Source organism: Malaclemys terrapin, chromosome 5 (assembly GCF_027887155.1).
Source record: "Malaclemys terrapin pileata isolate rMalTer1 chromosome 5, rMalTer1.hap1, whole genome shotgun sequence".
In the NCBI taxonomy this organism is placed as follows: Eukaryota; Metazoa; Chordata; order Testudines; family Emydidae; genus Malaclemys; species Malaclemys terrapin.
Window position 1 is genome coordinate 132,722,568 of NC_071509.1, and position 20,246 is coordinate 132,742,813.

The 20,246-nt window shown below is 39.9% G+C and overlaps 1 protein-coding gene across 6 annotated transcripts in view; it reads right to left on the reverse strand.

Moving 5' to 3' along the window:
• Positions 1–20,246, reverse strand: part of ANKRD17 (ankyrin repeat domain 17) — a 144,848-nt gene that overhangs the window by 69,527 nt on the left and 55,075 nt on the right. For all 6 annotated transcript variants that reach the window (XM_054030163.1, XM_054030162.1, XM_054030160.1 and 3 more), the window contains 4 exons: positions 7,664–7,817; positions 5,927–6,083; positions 1,294–1,441; positions 623–770 (listed from right to left, as the gene is read on the reverse strand). In XM_054030163.1, the coding sequence (XP_053886138.1) occupies positions 623–770; positions 1,294–1,441; positions 5,927–6,083; positions 7,664–7,817 (607 nt within the window). The remainder of the gene's footprint in view (positions 1–622; positions 771–1,293; positions 1,442–5,926; positions 6,084–7,663; positions 7,818–20,246) is intronic.

Sequence of the window (20,246 nt, forward strand, 5' to 3'; positions counted from 1 at the left end):
TGGTCATAGTCCAGAGAGAGAGAGAGCAACAGAGAAAGCAAAGCACAAGTGCTGACCTTTTTAGGCAATCTGGCTTGCTGGGGATATCTCAATGAGGCAAGGAGCTATGCAGTCTTGAAACCTCCGGGGGGGAAGAGAGTGAGATGCAACTTTCTGCCCAAGTGAGGTGATGGCTAGGAGCCATAAGCCTAAAGTGGATGTCCTTGGTGGACCATGGAGGGGAAAAAACAGGTGCAACTTGCTCTGAAACTGACACATGGCACTTGAAAATCATGGTACGTGTTGTTTCACTCAGGATTTTTTGTATTTTTTTAACTGTACACATTGTGATCTATAGTCTATTTGGGCAGGAATGAACTTTATCACCACTGCAAAAGTGAAAAAGGCAAATGTAAACTTCAACTTCCTGTTTGATTCAGACTAGCAATACTGAACATATGTCTGGAATCAATTAATATTTTTCGTTTCTCAAAGAAATATGAAAGCAACAGGCAAACACACTGGAGGGGGAAAACAACCCACCCACTCACCAGGACATCAGATGAACAAAGACACAAAAAAGTTAAGAGTTTCTGTGACACAAAACTCAGACATTCACTCTTCATCATGGCACATTTATTACCTGTTGATGACTGTGCATTGACATCTGCACCATGAGCTAGCAGCAACTTCACAATTTTGACGTGCCCGCCATTAGCAGCAGCCATTAAAGGTGTTATGTCTCCTTTAATACCTCGGTCTTCTACGTTAGCATGCATCGCCAGAAGAACCTTTGGCAGAACGGGCAATAAGTGTTATTGTAACATGACAAATGCCCAAATTGTCATAGAGCTTAAAATTAAATTCTATATACAATCCCGTTTTGGGAACTCATTGTGTCTTGTAAGAACTTATTTCAAATGCTATACAGACGCTCCCCGGGTTACGCAAGACCTGACTTATGCAAATTCGCACTTATGGAAACAATTCCATAAGGCAGAAATAGGATTTTCGAGTTGCGGAAATTTGTGCGTAATGTACGGATATACATTTCCGACTTATGCAAAATTTGAGTTACGCAAGGCTTTCCGGAACAGAACGATTGCGTAAGTCGGGGGGGGGGGGGGGGGGGCGTCTGTATATACAAAGTGCCTGTTAGCGATGCAAATTTTTTCTAATGAAGCACAGCTTTCATCTGTTGAAAATATAAGTAACTGAAATGTTACTTGGGCTCTGTAACATCACAAAGGCCAGATAGTGATACACCAGTACAGTACTTGATATACAGTGTAAAAGACAGCATTGGAAACTAACCTGTGCAAGCTCATAGTATCCAGCCGAGCAGGCTAAACAAAGGAGACTTTCCCCTTCTTCTGTGTGCTCATTCACACTTCTCCCTTCAATCAGCAACTTTCGCACAGCATTTACATCTCCTTCTGAACAAGCTTCTGCCAAACTGCGGCTAGTAAGGTAAATCACATCTTCAGAAAATGAAATTGTAACTACACTTTAAGCAGTAAAGAAATACTTATGTGAGTAGAGTAAAAGTACTATGTTCTTTTCAGATACAAACCTGACCGGTCATCATGATGCAGTCAATACAAGACAGACAAACACAAGAAAAGCGTGATGGAAAAAACACAGGAAATTATAACGAAAATGAAGGTTGAAATACAGTATCAACATGTCCTTTGAAAAATCAGAACTCTCATGAGCAGTTAGAATCCAGTACAAAACAGAATACAGTACAAACATTTTCAAGCCCATCATGTAGCATTTTAGTTTATCAAACTTCCTATATATAAATAGGAACAAGGGAAAGTCTAGGTGATGAAATAGCAGCAGTGTACGGTCATAGGTCTGACCATTGCCCCAGGTGAACCCTCCAACTGATGTTTCTAATCTGAACATTTATACCTCTGTGCAATAAAAATTTAATAACTTGCACTGTTAGCTACAAGTTGTCTCTGCTATAATGCTTTCATTTTATGGGAGGTTTATGTGGCCATGGCAGACTAGCTAGCAGCCAGTCTAACCAAAGTTCATGTTACATCAGGTGAGAAGGAGCCTGACATAGGACTTTGGGGGAAGGGAGGAGTGAAGGGGGGAAAAGGGAAGTAAGGTTGGGTGATAATCAAGCAGGAAGAAATTTGCAGGAGAGGAAGCAGTAAACCATGATATGAGGATTGCTGACTAAAAGGCTGATTTGGGTGGAAAGAGATGGCCTGCATTGGCATCATGTTTTGCCTACTCTGCAGTGAGCAGAGATCCTAGAAATTCGTTTGCCACGGAAAAACACGGAATACGCATTTTTATAGAGAATCTTTAGTTTTTACATTTTGTGAAAAAATAAAATCATATGTTTAAGTACAGTGAAACCCCATTTATCCAATCTAATTGGGACCAAATCGGATAAGCAAAAATTCAGATAATCTGGAGAGTTTCAGCCTCACCCTCCTGGGGCTGAAGTTCTTTGCCCATTCTCGAGATTATGTGAATTTTTGCTTATCTGACCTGGCCCTGGTACCAGTTGGATTGGATAAACAGGGTCCCACTGTATAGTGTGGCTAGGGAAACTAAAGTTCAGCGTTTCATTTAAATTGCAGAAAAATGCAGATTTTTGTGGTTTTTTAATCAGAGAATTTGGGGGGAGGGGTTTATCACGGAAAACTAGGGTCTCTGCTGATGAGGTTGTCATCTACCAAGCACTGTGATGATTCATTCAGGCAGAAACTATCCAGGCTTTATTCCTGACATACACCTCATACAATCAATAAAAGCAGATCTGGACCACAGAGATGTGTGTCCAGGAGTTGACACAGTTTTCTCTGATTTGGTTGGGCATCTGAATGTTTGCTACAACAATATGAAAGCGATAAGTAAATACTGAAAGAACCTCAAATCGGGAAATTGGGGGACACACGACTGACTGGAAAATGCGGTATGGCACAGAAACATTACTAGCTCTGATACCTTACTGTTTCTTGGAGATGGGGTGTATCTATTGGACAGGGGTCAGAGGATTTTTCTCTCAAACATAAAACTGTCAATATTTTGGAACAGAAATCCTGGGTGATTTCTCTTGCTGGCCTTACTACCTTCCAAACCCCAGAAACATGACCAGGACCACCACCACCCCATTGTAACACAGTTGTCCTTCATTCCAGGCACAACATGTGAGTCGGGTTAAAAGAGGGGGAGAAATAATTCAACAGAAATGTCTGTATATCAGGAAGTGAAGACTTCAGGTAGATGCGTTCACTATTGTACCCAGACCCCTCGCACTACAAGCTGGGGGCAGGCTGGACAGGGGAACCCCAATGACTGGATCAAGGGCATGGCTGCGGGGGGGTGCTGCCGCAAGGCTGATGGGCCCAGCTGATTGTGGTGAGGGTCTGGGTCGGTATGCAAACTCCAGGACATATGTATAACCGCCTAAATGACCACTTACTCCTACCAACAACATATCTCTTCCTTAAAAAAAACAAAAACGAAAACCACCACCCCAAAACAGGAAATTCAATGGCAAAAGACTACTTTGAGGCAGAATTAAGGTTGCCTGGTGATATGACATCACATTCCAGAATGCTGAGTTGAGCAAAACTCAAGCTTCTGAAAAAAACAGCAAATGCACAGTTAAGGTTGCCCAGGCAATCTTAACGCTGCCCTCTTTCAGCTGTGCTCATAGACTCATAGACTTTAAGGTCAGAAGGGACCATTATGATCATCTAGTCTGACCTCCTGCACAACGCACGCCACAGAATCTCACCCACCCACTCCTGTAACAAATCCCTAACCTATGTCTGAGTTACTGAAGTCCTCAAATTGTGGTTTAAAGACCTCAAGGTGCAGAGAATCCTCCAGCAAGTGACCAGTGCCCCATGCTCCACACTGCAGAGGAAGGCAAAAAAACTCCAGGGCCTCTGCCAATCTGCCCTGTTGGCCCCAATATGTCCCATTAGCGCACACAATGTTACTTTACCTATCCCACAGTTGCTGAAATGTATAAGCGCTTCACCTCCTTTTAGGACCCATTCTCATCCACAGGATTCCAACTAACACTATTAAAAGGACAAAACATTACAAAGGTTGCCCGTGCCACTTTCCCTCCATTCCCCTGGACATGGCAGTAGCCAATAGGAACTATGTGCATACACTCCAATGCAGTGAGTGTGTCAGATGGGGGCAGCGGTTATGCCTGCTCGGTCAAGGTGTGTTTGTGATATGAGAACAGAGTGGAATACTTTGAGGCGTGTTACAGAGCTGTGATTATATGAGGAAATCTGTAGTTTGCACCTTTCAACATGTAAGAGCAAAAGGAAGAGCTGCATGTGTACCTTTAGGATCCAGTATGCATCGTTTCAATGCAGAATTGTGTAGGTTGTGTCAGCAGCAGGGCATACAGCTTTTATTACAAAGGATCTTGTCAGCTGTGAGATGGAATATGAGAGAACTAATGCTTTAATGATGGTTAAGTGAAAGCGTAGGTTTGAGATATCTGGTGAGTAAGCACAAGGGAGGTGCAAAAGGCTGTGAAATGGGTCTTAAATTGTACCTGTGAGAGTCTTTTTAAGAAGTTGGCTAAGGGTATGTCTACACTGCAATTAGACACTCATGGCTGGCTGTGTCAGCTAACCCGGGCTCACAGGGCGTAGGTTAAAGGACTGTAATTGCAGCGTAGCCTGCAAGAGGACAGGGTCCTGGGTCCCAGAAATAGGACCCCAACCTACACCACAATAAAACAGCCTCTTAGCCCAAATCCCATGAGCTTGAGTGAACTGACATGGGCCAGCCATGGGTTAACTGCAGTGTAGACATATCCTAGTGTGAGTGTGTGTATGTGAGGACCTGGAAGCTCTGGAATCTTATAGTGTCAAGGGCCAATCTGACTATGTGCGTATTGAGACGTTGCTCAAAGAAGCTAGAGGGAAGGTGACAACTCCCCTTCTGTCCTTTAATAGTATTAGTTAGAATCTTGTGGGTGACAATGAATGGCTCCTAAAAGGAGGTGAAGAGCTTGTACATTTCAGTAACTGTGGGGTTGGCAGAGTAAAGGTAATGTTTGTTAACGGGGCATACGGAAGCACTACTGAGTTTTTTGCCATTATATATGTATTTCAGTAGTGCCTTGAGGCCCCAACCAACACCATGGCTGCATCATGCTAGAGGATGTACAAACACCCAAAAAGACACAATCCCAATCCTGAAGAGCTTGTATTCTAAATAAAGACAACTATGTGTGAGACAGGGGTGTAACATATAAGCAGAAGACTTGGAACAGAGACAGATTAAGGGACCTGTCCAAGGTTCCACAAGAAGTATGGCAGAGCTGAGATCTGAAGTCACTTCCCAAGTCCCATTCCATTGCCCTAACCATAGGACCACACCCTTCCTGCCTTAACTTAACAAGTCCCTTCCATGGACTTCATCTTATTTGTTCCTCAACCCTCAAATTAGATATTTTCCTAAAACTACTTCAGCACCATTTATATTAACCGCTTTCTTTTAAAAAACAAATAAAAATAAAGTGGACAACAGAAAAAAAATATTTAAATTCTTCCACTGGTTTCAGGAGTCATCTCCTGAAGAAATTTGAAGAGGAAAGCACACTACCGTAAGTAGGCTCTGAGCCTACTAGATTTTGTTTGACATTTGAAATTATGTCTAAGATAGCGAAATAAGAATTTTTCTTGAATGCGTTAACCCTTTTAGTACTGATGTCCCTAAATTCCCAGTACCCCATGCAAAAGCATTTTGCATTTCCCACCTGGAAAGCATTTAATGCCAAATGGATTAAATAAAAAGTCCTAAGTATACGCTCAGAATTGACAATCTGAAGCCAGTTCAATCTCAACAACTATGTCATTGTTGTATAGCAAAAGAAAGGGGACAGCAATAAAGAATGCGTTTTAAGTGGCAGGGGAAAAAATGCAAAAGATCTATTTACTTGTCCGTCTGCCCTGCATTTGCTGTGCTTTCCGCTCTCATTCGGGTAAGTGCAGCAGCAGCTTCATCCAACGCACAGCTGACCGAGGAAGTCAGTCTACGAAGCACCTCAGGATCTGCAAATGCTTTACCGTCAGCGGTGGATAATTTACCTATTCCTTTCATTCCAATTTAGGACAAGTGGATACGTACACCGAAAAAGAAAAACAAAAGTAACAAAGAAAATGTAAATTCAGACCATACAATATGTTTTCAGAAACCATTCCAATACTGATTGCATCGGGAAAATTTCCGGTACACTGGACATTTATGTTTTTTAAAATGACTTTAGGCAATTTGAACAATGATCCTGTAACATAGCTGCGTTCACACTGAAAGCACAAAGGTGACAACTCCCTTAAAACACCGACCAGTTAGTGATTTTAGGTTACTGAAAACTATGCGGTAAATTTTTTTTTTCCCCAACTGCATTTCAAAACAAGACCTCATTCAGCAATTTGTACATTCCAAGTTTTTAAAACTTAAACTTCTTTTTAGTGTCCTAAACATTTCTTTATAAAAAGAGGCATTTTTCATCTGTACCACCTCTGGGAGACAAACAATTATACAGGTTTTTATAAAGCTTTCAAGAAAAATGTCATCTCTGATCTGAGACCAAACCACCCCAAATGAATATTTGTGTTCTAATTATTAAAAATAGTATGTTTGTTTCAGGAAGTGAGAAGCTTTAAGTTCTGTCCAGAACTGCATAGAGCCCTGTGGTGGAGGCTGATCAGGATTTGTGCTCCATCAGCACTTCTCTCTGGGACACTAGTTTCACACCCTGCCTGGCTAGCCCCACTCACTTTCTGAACTGCACTGAACAGCTCTATATCTTCCCAGGGGAGAGGAAGTTGCTGACAAATATATGTGCCTCACTGTTCTAGGGGGATTTTCCACCAGAGGGGACCCACTGCCTGGATCCTGATGGCACAATGAATCGCCACCGTTAAGAGGTTAAGCTTAACACCACCTTTACAAGTAGATACGTTAAGCTTTTGGGGATGACTATTCTGTTTATTAAAGCTTGCAATATAATTTTTGTAAGGAACTCAAATATAAATAAAAATAAGGAAAAACTGAACTGGAGGCTACTCTACTACAGGAGAGCTACCTTACAGAAAACAAGAGGCTGATAAATGGTGGGCACTGATTTCTACTTCCTTCACAGTGAGAGCTAAGTAGCCATCCTTTCCATTAAAAAAATAAAATAAAGCTCATATAGAAGATATGGTTAAAGACCTAGAAAGGAGGAGCCTTAACCAGGACAACTACAGAAACAAAAGTAAAATGCAAGCTCTATAGTTCAGACAGAGTATTTTCACTCATTCTCAGTCTGAAGTGTGGCCTTGCACGTTGGGAATAATTAAGAAATGGGAGGTGGGGAAATTAATTGAGCTTTACTAGCATCATATTCATATGATATTACAAATAAAATAAAGGTGGAGTGCTGGAGTCAACAGAGAATGATATCAGGACATTTCTTTTCCTGCATTATGAAATGCTTTTGGAAAGGTATGTATTTTAATTAGGCCCACCCCCCCTGCAAAATAATTTTCACACCACTGAACGTTCACACTGCATTAGCCCCAAGACTGCCACACTTACACATGAGGATTAGTACTTATGCAAGCAGACCCATTATGGTCTCAGGAATAAAGATGGCAGGACTGAGCCCTTAAGAGACATGAGTACTTACCTGCAGCTTCAAGTAAAGCTTCTAATCTAGCTTGGGTTTCTGGGTCTACTGTCCTCAAGTCAGCACCATCAGCAGTACTAGACAAAAGCAATTTGGAAGCAGTCTCCAACATTGGATTTTCCAAATCATCCTGATCCAAAATGAATGACTCCACCTGGAAAGAAAAAAGAACACATTAGCCTTAATAAAATTCCAGTCCTTAAACTCTGTAATTTTAAAGTCCATTCAGGCATTTTTTTTTTTTAAATCAAAAGGTGCAGTGATTTTCTCGTAGCAAATAAGATTTTCAGAAGCACTTGTGTTGGCATAATTCTGTTCCCTCTGAGGTTACTACGAGTTTTCCTTCCATGGAAGGAAAATTAGGCCAATCCTGAACACTTCTCAAAATTCTACACAATATATTTCATAAATCAAAAACTCTAAACATTGCTCTGCAATTGGTAACCAGCAGATGCCACTTTACATTAAATTGTTTTAGGCTTAAGTCTTAATTAGCATTAAAAGTTGTGAACCAAAGTATAAATGCTGGAGAAATTTACATGGAGATAAAAACATCAAGTAACATTTTAGACTAGATTTTACCTCCTCAGAACTACAACTAGTATTAGTCATGAATTCCCACAGAAGTTACTGTATATTTCTGAGATATCTGAAAGCTATATTTTTAAAGACATAAATGTTCTGTATGCTATACAGTGCAACAAACTAATGGAATAAGGTTAATATCCAGATAAGAATATGGAGATATTAAAACAAAAAACAACAACAACAAAAACACAAATTCAAGGATTGTAAGGTCTTCTCCAGATTTTGCGGTTACACAGAATGGAATATGACTTCTAAAAGTGGTCTGGTTTTCAGAGGTACTGAGCACTTCCTTCTATAAGAAGTGTAGGTGTTCAAAACATCTGGGGAGGAAAAATCAGACCGGAGATGTCTACCACTTTTGACTGCAATGGTAGCCCTTATAATGTAAATCAAACTGTTGTCCAAATGGGCCAGACAATTGTACTAGGTGTGAGCTTCACTATTTATCTCACTGGAGTGAGAATTCTGAAGCCTTATTATGATCACTGGCGGGCCAGCATTACCATTTAATTGCTGATGGTTCTACTAAATACAGGAGAGCTTATTTAGCATGAGTGGACTACCCACACAAATCCTACTGTTTTATTGATGGGACGCTGAAAGGTTTTGAATAACACCGCTGAATGTTCAAAATAATTATTTTGTATCCAGATTTCTGCTCTTTTCAATACACACTGTGAATTAAAACAGCTCATTTTCACTAATCAATTCAGGTCAATTGTTTTCCCCCCCCCCCATTAAAGACAGGAATTTTTGCAATCATTTTAACAGACTACGGAGGAAAAACTTAAGTACAAAGTGAGCACGTTTTTCCTTTAAAATTACTTTAAGAGTTCTGTTAATTTATATACTAAAAGAAACTATTCTGACTTTAGTCATTGTTTCCCTCTTGTTTGATTATAGGGTCAATGAATACTCTAATGGTATTAGGAAATAGCTTCGATAGATCTCAATTAGATTTTTTTTTTATAAGATGCATTACAAAGGAGATATCTGCATTCTGAAAGAAGCGACACGACAATCTGTTTTGCACTTGCACTAACTTTTATCATATTTACAAAAGCGGACCCCGAGATTAGTTTAGGAGTAGTAAAATAGATTTAAGCCCTTTTAAACAAACATCACTGAAACAGATACTAACTAACTACTGTAGTGCCTAGGGACACTATTCAAGGACTGTTGTGCTAGGTCCTGCACAAACATAGAACAAAAAGATGGTCCCTAAAAATGTATATTTGTGGCTGCTGATCAAAGTAATTCACTGAACTGAATGTAATGCAGAACGGAAACAAAAAAGGTTGTTACCTTAAAGCTTACTCCTATGAAGATGCATATAAATACCTCTCTCTCTCTCTCTCTCAAAGGTACTGCCTACTACATTTACCCAAGACAAATGGGGTACAAATAGCATCATAGTCTCTGTCCAGACCATGCACATTATATTTTCAGCCTTTAATGAATGTGTTACAGATATCGAATTACAAAATACCAATGAAACACAGCTCTAAAAGCCAAAAACATCCACTGCACTGGAACATCTGGACTATACTTTGATTTGTTGACACAAGAGTGAAAAATACCATGCTGACTAACAGGATGCTGTGTCCCAGTTACCTTTTGCAGAGGAAAGAGCTATTTGGGTAGAAAAGCTTTGAAGTTTTAAATGTTCTGAAATTTAAAAGTTTGACATTAGATGCCTAACTCCCCTCCTCCCCGCTTTCTGATTAAATCTAGAATATCATCATTTCATCAAAGCTATTTTTATGCCCAGCACATAAAAATTGAGGATAGTCTGAAGGTTTAAAAAACCTCTGGCTGCTGCCCTCAAATAGGCTGGAATTAGTCCAATATTGACATTTTTTAAAGACAAGTTACACAGATTCTTTAAACAAAATAATGAAGTCGACTAACAGACAAGTTACAAGTAGTTATGGCATTAAACGCAATTAAACTCCGATTTATTAGTAACTTGCGTTATACCCTCACATGGTTGCAGGTTTCCATTACCTTTAATTTTCTTTACAAAATATAAAGGCCAAATACTCCAGGAAAGATGACATATCTTGCACAAATAATTTCACATAGATCTATTGTTCTGTTATAAATCACTCATAAAACGTGTGTAAATTTCTGTTAACTTCCTATTTGTTTTCAGGAAGTGAGGCTCCCCCAGCCGAGTCCTCATTTCTACTTCCCAACAACTCCTCCACTGCTGTACTTCCTAGTCTAAAAGAATGAATGCCCTTTACCCGATGGTGTGTGGCCCAAGAGCTACTTTAATAAAGATGCTAAATAACACATCCGAATTCAATTGTTTACCATAAAAAGAGTTAATGACCTGGATGTAGGGATAGAGAACATACTTATCAAGTGTGCAGATGACACAAAGCTTGGGCAGGAGAGGGTTTGCGATACTTAGCTGTATCCTCCAAAAATTCAGAGGGATCTTGATAAATTGGGAGAACTGGGCGATAGACGACAAAATGAAATTCAGCACAGACAAATGTTGGGTGCTTAGGAAAGAAAAATCGAATGACCAAATACAGAATGGGGGATAACTGGCTTGAACTAAAGCAGGTCTCACAAACGTGTGGATGGAACTCCACATAGATGCTCTGCAAATGTCAAGAAAAGGTATTTCTTGAAGCGATGCCATTGACACCACTTGTAGAATGAGCTCTCACCCCAGGAGGAGAAGGAAAATTAGACCACTTATAGAAGAGTAAGATACAGTAAGGGTAAGATAGAGATCCTATGAGAGGAAACAGCTTGACCTCAAACACTTTCAGCTATGGCAAATAATTGGGAGATTTTCTGATTGCCTTTGTTCTTTGCAGGTAAATGGACAGGGCTCGTTGCATAGATGGAATGAAGTCTCCTCTCTTTTTCAGATGCAAGTGCTTTTGCGGCTGGAGGGGGAACACAGGTAAGTGAATTGACTGGCTCAGGTGAAACTCTAAAGCTACTCTGGGGTGAACTTTGGATGTAAACACGAAAACTTTGTTTCTATATAAAATAGCATAGGAGGGTCCACCATCAATGCTCCAAGCTCACCAACTCTCCTGGCTGAAATCATGGTGATCAGGAATACAACCTGCACAGATAGGAGAGACACATGGAACATGTAAGTTAGTGGTTTGATGGGAGACTTAGGGCTGGTCTACACTGGGGGGAGATCGATCTAAGATACGCAACTTCAGCTACGCGAATACGGCGGGTAGTGAAGACATAGTGAGCATCAGAAGAACAAAGTTTAAATCCCATTGAGGAGTAGACTTCCTTACTGGTGGAAAGGTTCTGAGTTGATTCTTACAGAATCTGGTAATCAGTGAGCGAGAATTAAGTTACCACATGCCGGTGGGTGGTATGCACGGATTGGTGCCAGATGGATCCATAAATAGTTGATGGGAAGACTCACTGTTGTTTCGAGGGAAAGAAGATAGTCCAGAATAAGGCAACAGCCACAGCCTCTAGGGATGTAAGTTTCTGTTGTGTCCAGACAGAGAGAAACTTCCACTTGGCTGCCTAGAATTTTCTAGTGGAATCTTTTCTGCAATTAGTAAGAAAGCTTTGCAGATTTCAGAGAGCTTCAAAACAAGGATGTTGTAGATTTGACACCCATCCAAAACCCAAGCCCTCTGATGGAGTGCTTGGGATGCTTGATTCTACCTTTCCCCTGGGTCAGGAAATTGGAAAAGGACTGAGTGTTGATTGGCAACCAAGATGACATATGCAGAAGACTTGGGGACAAATACTGTCTGGGCCTGTTGGGGGCGATGAGGATGTCTCGTGCCTGGCCTTGATGAATTTTCTGTAAGACCCCAGGTAGGAGTGGGTAGGGCAGGAAGGCATAGTTCAGATGATATGACTATGGAAAAAGGAGAGCATCACTGTGACCCAAAGCACCGTTGTGTTCACTCCCTAAACACTACTGTAGTAATCTTTGTATAAAATACGCCTTGTGAAGTATCACTCGAAAACTAATAACTTGATGGACAATAATATCATGGTGAAATGTATGTAGCAACATTATATGTAAAGTCAAAGTCCCCCTGTATGATATTAGTACGTGCTCAAAACAGACAGCCCTGTCCAGGAACAAGCTGTTAAACATGTCTATCCTAAACAAATAAATATGTGTTTACCTCATTTGACATATAAATAGTAAACAGGATCATCATGACAGAAAGGGTGGAAATGGCAAGGAACAGAAGAATTTGCATTTCAGCAAACACAAATGGCGGGGAGGGGGGAAGGAGCATGGAGCCTCTTTCACCAAATTCCATGTCACCTTCCTCACTGTTTGAATAAACTTTACTTTGACAGGTATGCTAACACTTCAAACAGTTAATGGATTATAAAAAAAAGAGTCAGAGAACCTTGCAGAGACAAGCAAGTTTTCTTTCATCTAAGAAGACAAAGGCTCAAGAACCATATAGGCCTCTGGAAAAATCAAGACCAAGGAGAGAGTTAGGCCTTGTCTATCCTGCCACTTTACAACGCTGCAACTTTCTCGCTTAGGGGTGTGAAAAAACGCACCCCTGAGTGCTGCAAGTTTCAGTGCTGTAAAGTGGCAGGATAGACAGTGCACCCCTCGTGGGGGTGGTTTTTTAACAGCACTGGGAGAGCTCTCTCCCAGCGCTGGTGCCGCGACTACACAGCCACATTAAAGCATTGCCACTGCACTGCAGCGCTTTAATGTTGCTAGTGAAGACATACCCTTAGTCACTATCTTGCTGGAAGCCTTGAACCAAAACTTGCTAGATTAAATTTTAGACGTGTGTGTTCACTTATTTGCTTGTAACCCTTTCTAAACTCTCTTATACTTGAACTCATTTAAAATCCTATCTTCTTTTGTTAATAAACTCATTTTACTATTAATCTAAACCAACAGTGCTGTGTTTGTGCTAACGTGAATGTCAGCTCCACTTAATGTGGTAAACTGTGTTTGTCTCCTTAAAAGGAGCAAATGAGTCATATTTCTCAGAACTGTCCAGGAGAGGACTGGACATTGCAGAACACATGGTTTTGGGGAAATTCATGACTGGGAGTGGGCGGGGGTCCCCCTGCAAGTAATAACCAAGGCTGGTGGAAACAAGAGAGGGGCTATGGGGCTGTAGACAGGCAGCTGGGGTCATAACGGCTGAACCAGGGCTGTCTAGAACACAGACACTCAAGGTGTAACCTGAAGGCTGGTTGTGAGTGGCCCAGCTTGGAAGCCACAACAGCAAAGCATTGTGAGGCACCCATGGTGATAAGGCAGGCAGTGACCACCTCTCACTGTGCGCTTTCACGAACAGGAGTGCAGTCTAGACCTGAGAGCGAAGTTCTAGGGCCCCTCTGGAGCAGTATATGTTGCACTTTCTGTTCATCTGAGAGACAAGCAGGCCCCTTTTGAGAGTTCCCCACATAACAAAAATACTGTCTACCACAGAGTCACGTAACTCTCAGTTGTTGTCGATAAAGTGTCTGCTGAGGGAGTCCATCAGCATATTCTGATCCCCAGGAAGGTAAACAGCCAACAGGGTCATTTGATTGCTGGTGCACCAATTCCATAAGGTGACTGCTTCTGTGCACAGAAGAATAGCGATTGTTCCTCCTTGCTTGTTGACATAAAATATTGTCCTCATATTACACAATATGAGGAGGACACAGTGACCTTTAATAAATCAAAGAAAACCTCTAAGCTTTCCAGGCTGCCCACAATCCCATCCTGATCTCGGGACGTCTAAGTGCCCTGCATGGAGCGGTTGTCTGAGGGAGCCTCCCAGCCTAAAAGGGATGCTTCCGTAATAATCATCCTAATTTTGAGTGCTGTAAATTAATATATGGTCATATTTTAATTTTGTTCTTTTCTGAAATGTTTAATATACTCAGTGAGCAATGTTTTTACATTTTGCCTCCACACAGGGACATGCACAATGACAGTTAGTTCCACAACATAAAGTTTGGGTGACAAAAACAAAAATTACTGAGATCAGTTAATTTATCACACTTTTTACTGAGGAATAATTTCTAAAGTTAGCAATGATAGTAACACCACTATCAGACATTCCAATATATATAGTCCCACCATCCAAATCCACAGAAGCCTATTATAAATAACTTCTGTAACATCTATCTAATCAGAACACCGTTTCCATAAATAGCTCTGCTCATCAATCCACAGAGCAGCCATGGCACCAGTTTATGCATCTGTCTTGCAAAGCTCTCCATCACAGGAGTCCAATTATAATGGCAAACAGTAGGCATAAACAAAAACAAGTCATTTTTATATAAAGCAAAGAACTGAAAAATGTTTTCTTAAACTAGAGTCTCAGTCATTTGCATCCGTCTCCACGTCTCAGTGATTGGTTTTGCTAGCACAAATCCTTAGATCTATTCTTTCGAGACTAGTCAGTTGGTTGTCACAGCACAGCTTTTAAGCAGACTATCATCAGCAGGGTACTGACTCCATTTCACTGGAAGTAGCAAGATTGCATAACAAAATTTTGTAATACAAAGCAGAAATCTGAAAGCTGGGGAATGGGAAAGAAAAAGTGCTCATTCTTATAGTCATCAGCAAAATGTTGTAATTTAGAAACCAAAGCAATTTCTCACCTGCACATCACTAGTGAACTTGCTCAACTGTCTTATGCTACATGTTGATGTGTGCAACACGAACTAATACTGTGCAAATTTCCAGCTGTGCTTCAAGCAGTGTTTACAACAAGAAAAGTGGAAGATAACAGAAGACTACCATCTGTCTAATAGTTAAACAAAGACTCATTCATATTTAAAAAAAATCCTTATTTATATTTTAAAATCTTAAAACCAGTTGTAAAAAAAATTTCCACACCTACCTACCAAGACAGTGCTGAATTAAAGCCTTTAAAACAAGAATACGAAATGTACTGTATTTTCCTTGAGGTGACTGCACAGGAATTTTTGGCCTGAAAGGGACAGTTTGTTTAATTAGTGGCAATTGTTGAAAGTGTTGCAAACAGTTCTCTCAGCAGGAATTAAAATGTGATCAATCTATGGACTTTGGATATCATTCCCTCAAGCTACTTGCATTTGCCAAAGAGAGATCAAATGAAGCCTAGTTAACTTACTCATGCTTTACTTTTTACAGCACCAAGCAAGAGTATGTACCTTGAGAATATGTACACCCCTTCGTTTTCAGTTTAAAACTATTTTTACTGAAAAAATCCTGCGTTTTACAAGTAGTATTTTTTTCCTCCCCGATTTTCACCCTATTTTTCTATCATTCAAAAAGATAAAAAAAACTTGTTTCATTAGGAAACCACAATACATCGCATGAGCTATATGTATTAGGATGATACGTTACTCTGTGTGTATATGCGAAGCTCTGTTGAAATAAGACTATGTATTAGTCTAAAACAGGGGTTCTCAGGACAACTTATTTGATGGCCTCAGAGTGCAGCCATCAACTCTTGCTGGTGCCGCTCTCACACTATTTCCTAAAATACTTAATTAGCTTTAGGAAAAAACAAATAAATATGCACATATACATGTCCAAATCATTGTCATTTATTTATTGCTAACTAGTAAGTCTGTTGTGAAAAGTGGTATTAACAAAACATACAAGTATTACTATTCACAGCAGACTTACTCAGCCCTGCCAAGCCTGGGGACAAATTAAACCCTGGATGGGGGGGGGGGGGGGGGAGGGTCAGGGGAGGCAGCGGTGGGACTGAGACCGAAGCTGCATGACTGGAGCCTGGGACTGGAGCCTGAAGCCCCGCAGCCAGAGCCTGCCACCCCACCACCCCAGGGCTGAAGCCCAAAGTCTGGGCCCCACACTTCTGCTAAGATGGGGAACTCACTGGCTGCCTGCTCCTCCAGCGTTGTGCCCCAGGTGTCTCCAGAGGGGGGCAGGGCCCAACCCCTGCTGGCAGCCCCAGCAATCAACACCAAGGCGGTGCACCCAGGAGCAAGAGGAAGGAGGAAGGGCTTCTGCTTTGCTCCCTCCCCGCAAATCATAGCCCAGGAGACTGCGGCCACAAGAAAAGCTCTTGGGGGCCACACGTGGCCACAGTGGTCGCATTTGAGAAACGCTGGTTTAGAAGATACACACAACAAACAGGCATGCACACAAGCTCTGAAGTGCGTACACATCTGAACGTACTGATGAATCTCACGCCCACCACATGCACATTTCAAGCTGTTAGCAGATAACTGTTTAAAGATTTGACACACTAAAAAGGGAAGAAAATGAAAAACGTATCAGAATACGTTTCAGAACACAAGGAAGTATTCAAAAGTTTTAAAAAACAAAAACAGGAGAAAAAGATGAAGTGGAATGTATGCTTTGCAAATGGTGTGGCCCAATTATTAAATGTAAATATTTATAGACTAAGAGTTCTAAGTCTACAACAGGAAAACTGTTTATTCAAATGAAAAGTTTTATTTGGGGATTAGAGATGTATTGTTTTCTTAAACTCAGAGGAGGTACTGTGTTTTGAGTTCTGCAGCAAACCACATTGAATTCCATTAATCAAAGCATTAATTGACTGAATACACCCCCTCTGTCCTTCCAGCTACCGAAATAAACCGCAATATTTACACAGAGAAATTATGAATAGTTTTTGCATCAATTTGCACCTGTTTTATAGTAATACACACTGATAATATTCCTGAGAAAAATTAAATAAAAAAAACTGAAAACAAAGGACCTTAACAATATGCCATTTCACTTTAGAAACAAATAATGGAAGCAATACAGCAGTGTCCTTTCAGAAAGGTTGCTAAAGACATTGCTTGTTTTTCCAAAGTAGTGTCAAAATTGTTAAACACTGTAATGATTCACATATCTTAGCAAAAATTAAGAATTTTTCATTTGTGTCTTAAAGTTTTAACTTTTCTCTTAAAGTTCCAGTAGGAAGAAGTTACTTGTCAATCTGTAATCAAGAAAAGACCACAAATGGTATTTATGCTGTATCTAGAAACAAAATTGCAAGTTACTAACTATGATAAACACTAGCTAAGTAACTCACCTAGTGAAACAGTGAAGTTGGCCTTTGAACCACAAAGCTCGTGGTCTCCTCCAGGCACTGGGGACTTATGTAAAAAATAATGTAAACTTTCAGAACAAAAATGTTTCTAGAACCTTTTTGTCGGAAAGAAAAGCATCCAACAGTGTACATTTATTATTAGTCCCTGATTTCCCCTTAAAGATTGTAAGTTATTCACAGCCTGCACTCTACAGTTGGCCAGAGAAGATTTATAGGACTCATGAAACACACAACTGCAGGATTGCCTTTAAGGGAAAGGAGGACATGGAACAGCAGGTAAAGGGTAGACCAGTTTATATGTGTGGGCAGGAGAGAGGATACCCAAGCTGAAACCAATGCTAGTACGATACCTGCAAGTTCCTTCCTAGCATATTGCTAATTATGCCCAGAGTTGCACAGGACTGAAAGCATCAGCAGAAGACTACGGAGTTGCACAGGTGTAAACAAAAGCAGAATCTAACCTGCAGAATTAATTAGGGATGATGTATGAATAGGAGATAATGAACTTTAACCTCCAGCTTTTAGGTTGAGTATGCAGGACTGGCAAATTACAAAATCTTGTCAGTACACTGAACAGACCTGCTCTGGAAGTCACTGTCAAGAACATGGAACTTCTTACCAGATGTTGCAGGACTCCGATTTTACAAACAGAGAGAGTAATTGTAAATAAAATTAAAAAAAATAGTATTTTATATTATTGTATCTAGTCAAGGATTCCAATTTATTTTAAAAGCCTAATTTTGCAGTTGTTCATTAGTAGCACAGACTTCATACAGATGAAAGGTATTCATGTACAATCAGAACATTTTTCTACTTTCTACTATCTCATAATATATAAAAATTTGTCTAAGAATAAAACATTCAATTTCTGCTTGTGAGAAATAAAAGCCAAATTCAGGAAGACTATCCAATGAAATCTTTAATTCAGAAAAAAATCATTTTGAACTATTTATATAGCTAGCTAACACTTAAAGGTGTATCTCATGGGATTCATGGAAGAAAGTGGATCAAAATACAGCAATGTAATGTGAAAGCTGACATAATTCTGGCAAAGAATCTCAGGGGGAAATTATCCCATTCAATAATCATCCAAAGGTAAACATTTCAGTACTCAGTACCTATGATTAAATTTCATGGAAATATAGGATGGTTCAAATATATATTTCATAAGTATAAGTTAGTTCTACCTGCCTGCATAATCTCAAGTAAACCTAATTCAAATTCTTCATAATTTGAATAAAAACATAGGTCAATTCTAGGATACCATTAGGCATGTTGTCAAATCCTGTTTGATAAATAAATTCCTTACCAAGCCATATAAAGTAAAATCCTGTTATGACAAACATTGTGTAGTCCTAGTTCAGTGGTCCCCAAACTTTTTCCCATTGCACCCTGCTCCCTCACCCATAATGGAACCTGCAGGCCCCCTCCCCTGGGAACCACAGTTGGGAGCCACGGCCTGGGAGCCAAGCTGCAGCTGGAGTGGAGCTGGGGGCCAAGTGGGGCTGGGTCACCCTCCCTTCCTACTGTCGGGGGGGTAGGGGCGGAAGCTGGCCCAGGCCTCGCTGTGCCCTCCCTCCGAATATTCCTCCATAGCCCACAGTTTGGGGACCACTGTCCTATTTCATTTTAATATATTTAGCACAACAAAGCCCATGTTTTATCCCAACTAAAACCTTATTAGTTCCCATTATGGTGCATGATCCCATGATAGCATATATTAATTTAACCGACTGCCACTTAAAGTATAACTTTCACCCTCTATATCCACCTTTTAATTACAAAGGCAAAAAAAAATTGTATCAGGAGACAGTAAGTATTTCAAATGCAGTTGTATGCTCATTATTCATGGGACTATACTTCAATTACTTTTTTTCATGTTTCAGATACCCATCAGGCTGGCGAAGGGGGAAGAAGAATTTCTCTCCACAGAGACACTTATTTTTTCCATGCCAAAGAGGAATGCCATATCTATACTATCTCAATTCAGATGTAACCCTTTGAAGTTATTGGACCCAGAGTTCTTACCATTCTAATATCAAACTCGTCACATCAGCAAAGAGTTAAGGAATAAAACTATTTGGACTGTTGAATACCAAGATTGAGTGTTCTGTTTAATGATGTTCTGAAAAAAAAGTGTGAATACACACAATGCAACAAAGTTTAATTTTTCCATATAATGAAGTCATAATACTTAAATTTGTACGTATCCTCTCTCCTTTGTTTTAACTTAGATTATATATTTTTAGAAATCTACAATAGATGGTTATAACTTTAATACAAATTATCTAAATTTTCAAATACATCTTCGTAACACAAAACTAATCATTTAAAAAAATTACTGATGCAAATATTAAAATGGTCAAAAAAAAATCATTTAAACCTTTGGGACCTTTAGAATTATATAGTACAGGCAGAGCCAAAAACTATTGCTACTTCTTTTGTGAAGTTTATTGTAAAGATATACGATGATGAATTCTTGTTATGCAAGCTTGATTATGTTAAAAATCTATAAAGTTACAGGGCCAAATTCTTGGCTGGTGGAAACAGGTGCAGCATGCATTTATACCAGCAGAAAATCTGGCCTATTTCAGTCTTACAGTTCTTTAAAGGTCAGAGCAAGGTTCAATAACATGGGATCCTTCTTTATCCCAGCCCAATCCATTTTTCTTAGCACAGCAGCTGGCACCATAACAGCAACAACACTGCAGAACCATCCACAAAAGTCCCTGCAATGCTGACCATTTCATGTACGGTAAAGTGGTATATTTGTTTTCATGTTACTTGGAATTCATGAGAATGGAAAAATAAGTATGATTGCAATTCACACCTGTTCTGTTAAAACATGACAGGCTAAATTTTCTTATTCACACACTTCTAAGATCCGGCAAGCAGGAACTGTGCTGGTATAAAATTCTTAACAAGTGTGAGGTGGTTTTTTTTTTTTTTTGCATATTACTAATCTATTTCGCTGATAT